Source organism: Plectropomus leopardus, chromosome 19, assembly GCF_008729295.1.
Source record: "Plectropomus leopardus isolate mb chromosome 19, YSFRI_Pleo_2.0, whole genome shotgun sequence".
Classification (NCBI taxonomy): domain Eukaryota; kingdom Metazoa; phylum Chordata; class Actinopteri; order Perciformes; family Serranidae; genus Plectropomus; species Plectropomus leopardus.
The window spans coordinates 10,399,083-10,405,082 of record NC_056481.1 but is presented as its reverse complement, the minus strand read 5'-3'; the positions used below and the strand labels follow the sequence as shown (position 1 = coordinate 10,405,082).

At 38.2% G+C, this 6,000-nt stretch overlaps 1 protein-coding gene across 1 annotated transcript in view; it reads right to left on the bottom strand.

The window, feature by feature from the left end:
• Positions 1-1,481: 1,481 nt before the first annotated feature.
• The window catches only part of LOC121958757 (paired box protein Pax-2a-like), a 41,796-nt gene continuing 37,277 nt past the window's right edge, over positions 1,482-6,000 (bottom strand). The window contains exons 8-10 of the mRNA XM_042507865.1: positions 5,125-5,226; positions 2,774-2,860; positions 1,482-1,716 (exon numbers count right to left, since the gene is read on the bottom strand). Coding sequence (XP_042363799.1) covers positions 1,595-1,716; positions 2,774-2,860; positions 5,125-5,226 — 311 coding nt within the window. The 3' untranslated portion in view covers positions 1,482-1,594. The remainder of the gene's footprint in view (positions 1,717-2,773; positions 2,861-5,124; positions 5,227-6,000) is intronic.

Below are 6,000 nucleotides of genomic sequence, written 5' to 3'. Positions count from 1 at the left end.
CACAAAAAAATCCTCCTACAAAATGAAACAATTTGTAAATAACATAACAATTAAATAAACTCCACCTACCTTTAGGTTTACAGCTGAATATGCATATGATGACCATCTCTGCACTGCATAGAATTTATACATATACTTTTCCTCATGAACAACGTGGGTTTTACCTAATAATAACAATAATAATAATAATACTGCTCTCATGATGCATATAGGCGGCCTGTAAATAAACATTAACAAGAACTAAGTCTTTGGCAAATGCAAATACATTCACGTAACAAATGAAAAAAAACCATCGTTTCAGCTTGATTCGAAGAAAAAACTTGGCCTGAAACATGTGAGGGAGCTGAAGTTAGGAGGGAGCATGTTTAAGGCATTTAGCTGAAATCGTCGCCCTGCTTTTTGACGTTATTGGAGTCGCCAGAAACAGAGTGGATCTGGCATCAAACGAGACGATATGATACTGGTTTGACTCGGGATGGCTGTTATATCCTTTTTCTGTGGTTGAATGCCAAAGACTTAATCAACTTAAATAAAAGCTGTGAGAACAAAGTAGTGCACATCAAGGCGGTGACATGATGGGCCTTGAATTACAGGAAAAAAAAAACTGTGAGACTGTAAGTGCCATTTCACACTGAGACTTATTAGACTTACAGTTTTAATGAAATAAAGCAAAAATATGCATCATCATTTTTCTGCATAATAACGCTCCAGTGTTGCAAACCTCCAACATAGTGCAAAAATTAACAAAAAACAGGTTTTGCCTGATGACCTCTTGTATCCTGACAAATAAGAAATAGTAAAACACTAGCCAAGCAGTCTGCAGTTCAGTTGTTACGAATTATAAAAACGAAATAAAAAAATCATTTTTTAAGAATATATTTACTAGTTTTCTTGAAATCTTGCAAATAGCGGGCCATGGTGATATATTGTCATGGCTCCCTCTATTCTCAGACGGATGTTTCTTTATTTATTTCATTTTCATTTTTACATCTTGATTGTGTATCACAGAGAACATGTCCTAATCTTCTCATGGCATCAAAAGCGATCGATTTTACTCATGCTGGATGTTTGGTCGGTGACTGTTCAGATGGATAAAAACAACGTTAGCCTGCCACTGCCTGCGTGTGCTGCTGCTAATCTCCTCTGATCTCACTGCGCTGCCATCTGAATCGGAGTGGGAGACGAATGGAAACAGGAAAAAACAAAAAAGGCTGCTGCTACATTTTAAGCTCCGGACAGCGTCCCTGCTGAGAGCCGCCAAGAAAAGGAATGTACAGTATTGATCCGTGATGGGATGAAGACTGTGACGATGCCACGGGGGGAAAATAAATTTGTTTTTAGTCTTTTTCTTTTTTCCTTTTTTTCTGCAATTAGTCAGTTTTCATTGTGTGTGTAGTGACGTCAGTGTCTCTGATGATCTTCTTGTAGTTTTTTTTTTTTTTTCTTTTTTTTTTGGCTTTGAATGTCCAAAAAGCTGCGGGGAGAGAGGGGAGAGAAGTCGTCTGGAATCCTCCCAAAAAAACGTTAAGTTTCTCATTGTGTGAGCCGGGAACATTTTATGCGCAGTTGCTCAGTGTCCAGTGGACCATGCCGCTCACACCGGGGCAATATGGAGGCTAAGCCCATGGTCCTGCAGGTTGATTTGGTTTCCATGGTAACTAGTGACGGTCATAGGCAGTGGCAGCAGTGGGAGGGGCGGAGCCTCTCGATGCGGCACTATAATAATAAGGGGAACCTGAAAGTTAACAGAAGAACGAACCATTTGAAACAACAACAAAATGTAATATACCAAATGTATTGTAAGGTACTTTCATGTTGATTATGGCAGAAAAGCTTCTCTTTCTATGGTAAAAACTTGTATTTATACTGTAAAATATGGAATCAAACTCCAAACTTAACCTTAGATTCAGCAGTACAAATATGGCTTTACCATAATAGTATAAAAAGTTCTGCTGTAGTTATTACGGTAAAATTCTGGCAACCACAAATGCCATTTTTTCCCATTAAAAACAAGTTGTTTTTTTTAAAGATTATTAATACGCTTTTGTTTTACATATTATTCTAAACTGAAAAGCTCTTTGGCAAACATAGACTAATGCTGTTCCGGTAACCTTGCCTTTAGCAAATGTTTAATGAAACATTAAACATCATATAAAAAATTTAAATAAAACAGAATACATACAAATAGCTCCCTGAGGTTTTTCAAAGTAAAAGTTCCTCCCATGCTTACAATTTCTTTGCACTTTTTAATTAATTCATTTATTGGCGATCATTAAAATAAAGAACTGATACAGATAATAGCAAAATGCCAAATATCGTCCCCAAAAATCAGCCAGGCCGATAATCTGTCGACCCCTACTGGATAGCATCTAGGACCAACTTTAGCACACTTGGTGTACTAATCATGACAGGGCTCTTTCTTTTGATGTAACCTGTAACTTCACATATAATAATGCAGCAAGCTGATGATGCGCTCCTGGCTTTAGAAGTTATGACTGTAACTAGTGAGATAGTTAGACGGACATGCAGCTGATAAAAGCAATGTTTAATCCATTCCTTACACTTCTCCTCCTGTGATTTTGGTTTTGGGAAGCTTAGAAAAACATCCTCGAAGCTCCTAAATGGCAGCGTATTGCTCTTATGACAGACCAAAGTTTGAAATCCAAAGCTGCTGTGCCTAGTTACGGTTGCCAAGGCTACAACAGAGCAATTGCTTTTGGGTGAGGGTTTTAGCGAACGGTCAATTAATCTAGTTTCTAACTGCTCTACTCACTTAGTAATGCTGGGTTGCTGAATCGCCAGGCGTCATTGTAGGTTGTGTACTGTGGGTGACTGTAGGGGTTCCCCGAAAACTCACTCCCTGCAAAACAAAACAACAAATCAATTAGCATTTCAATGCGTCAAGCCATTACCCCGTTCACATGCAGTCATTTCTCGTCATTCAAAACAGGATGCAATTTGAGGGGGAAAATGATAGTCATCGATGTGCGACCAGTCAAGCAAGTAATTTATTTCTTTTTCATTTCACTTAAGTTATGCAACACTGAACAATACAGGATGTGACACTGAAGGCGGCTTTCCCTGTCCCATTTATGGATATCTACCCATTCTTCTTCCTCCACTATATTCCAAACCGGTCTAATAAATACAGAGTGGTAATAAACAGTTTCATGCATACATTTTTGATATGCTGCAATAAATCCTGCAGCCTTTCTTGGAGGAATTTTTTTTAACATCCCCAATCTGAATCCCCTCCGGTCTGAGCTCTGGTGTTTGGTGCGACAGAATTTCATTGCAGGGGGAAACTAACTTGGAGCATGTCAGCGAACACTGCTGTTGGTTCAACACGTTTCTTTCTTTTACGAGACAATAAAGGCGAGATTTTATATGAAGCTGGTGAGAAATGGCTTTGCTTTAACAGTGTTTTTGCGCCTGTCACTAAATCTTAGTGGTTGTGTGTGGGATGAATGGGTTGTAACACAAAACCACAAGCCATGGGATTAAGGCCCTCATCTTTTGCTTTGTGCCACATAAGAACAAATGGCAAGAAAAAGTATGTTTGACTTGATGCCCTTTTCCACTGACATGATTTAACAGTTTTATTAGTTAAAATCCAAAAGTCAATCTGGACTGCACTGAGACTGGGTGCTACCGGCTTCTGTTTTTTACTGGTAGCTGTTAAATAGACTCAAATGTTAGCAGAAGTACGTCAGAATAAATGTAAAGGATCTATATTTTCAAAATAATGCTTTGTAAGAGAGGCAGAAAGAAAGATAAGAGTGCATGACTACTGTGTGCCAACGTTTATTTAGCCTGAGAGAGCAGTCTAAAGGAATTGTTTAGTAGCAGAAATTTTTGAAAAAATAAAACAAATCTGCATCAATATACTTTTTGTTGCAAAGCCTCGTGGGATACAAGTGGCTGATTTAGAGAAAAAACAAAAAAAAAGTTTTTATTTAAGTAAGTGTAGTTGTTTATGGGAAAATATGGCAAAGTTTGCAATTTCAAAGGGTCACATCACCCAAATTCCCTCCAATTTTTGTACAAATTGAACTTTTCAATAATTTGAACACTACATACAAAATTAAATTCACCTTAATTTTTATGATGGGGGAAATAAGGAGATAGATATCTTTAAAATCTGGACTAAATAAAACTGTAAAACTGTCATTCTTGTATCATGAAACTATGCTGTATCGATTTTTTCCATCACCCCTAACTCTTTAAAATCCTTTCACTAAAAGCACTATCTCCTTGTTCCATTATGTAATTTTGAAGGTTCAAAGAACTTATTTATCTATTTATTCATGTATTTTAAGAACGCCCACTAGCTAACATATGAAAACAAATGGCACAGTTAATATAACCCCCTTGGTTGGTCTGAGGTGATAACGAAACTCGTCATCATAAAGGAGAAAAGAGGAACAGCCAGAGCTTGTGATGGGTTGTGTGATTGGTAAATGATATGCAAACCCAGGACACACTCCACTGGTTTCCCCCTCCATGTGGTTTAATCACACTGAAGCAAAATGCCGGCTGCGGTTTGGTGAAAATGGTGATGCTGCAGCTGAAGAAGTGTATGAGCCCGACACCAAAACTGCATCCCTGGCAGTGAAACACAAGCCTGACCTCCTCAGAGAGACAGCGATTTGAATATTTACCAGGCTCCCATGCCTCTGCCTTTTGACCCTTAACTGTTTGCTGTGAACCTGAACTGCAGGTTAAGTAGAGGAGGGGAAGGGGATATGCTTTGGAGCACAAAGGCTGGGGAGGGCTGGCAGTGCTGTTTATCGACGGCCGGTGCGAATGGCCACGCGGGGAGATAATGAGCCAATAAGGCAGAGGAAAGCAGGAAGGACGGGAGAGCGACTGTCGTCTCTGCTGTCTCTGATCACTTATTCTGCCTGTCTAATCCAATCATACACACAGAGATAATATAAGGATGCGCGCGCCTTTTACTCTGCAGGTCAATATTTATCGCCTCTCCGTGTATTTTGTCGCTTTTCACTCTGCTTCTAGAGCTTCTACACCTGTTCATTTTGAGGGCAATGCCACCTGTAGTTAGACACATAGACCCCCCTCCCAGTGACGGTGTAAGGCAGCCACGTCATCTCTTTTACTCACCAGGAACCATTCCAGCGAGCGTGGAGGTCGGGTAGCTGCCCTGGCCTGTGGGGGGAACGTGAGGGGGGTATCCAGGTAGGGTTGTGTTGGCCATATCCCGACCTGGAGAGACAAAATGACACAAAACAAAAAAACACTTCATCAGTGCTTTCTGGTTTTAATTTGGGACTTGAAGCTCTGCAATCAAATAAAACATTTTGAACTGAATATTGTAGTGGAAGAAGACCCTTCAGTAAAAGTAACAATACAGCAATAAAAAATGATTTTATTACAAGTAAAAGTCTTCCAAATAGAATTCCACCTTAAAATAAAATATATCATCAAAATGTCCTTATTATAAGAAAATAGAAGCAAAACTTCATCATACAGATTGTTCCCTTTCTGTGGAAGCCCAATCTCTGCCAATGTGATGAACGAAACGTATCCTGTTGCTGTGAGGAACTTTCTCAGAATAATGACTAAGAATCATAAAATAATCAGAACATTCTCAAAATAATAATGAAAAGCTTTATTTATCATTATTTTGAGAAAGTTACTCATAATGACTTTAAAGTTTTTTACCTGCGTAAATGGGCTTTTATTCCTTTCAGATTGTTAGTGTTATATATATTGAGTCACTTGGATATTATTCTTGATGCGTTTAATGATGTAGCAGTCGGAGATGTAGCTAATTTTACCAACTATACTGTTTAATAAAATCTATTCAAATTTGTCATATTTAACTGATTTTATATTTGAAACCTGAATCTGCTTAGTAAAAATATAACTGGTTTAAAAATTTGTTTTTTTTTTTTAAAAAAGTAGTCATGTAAAATATACAGTGTTGCCCTTGGAAATGTTGAGATAAAGAATAAAGTACAAATATCTTAAAACTGT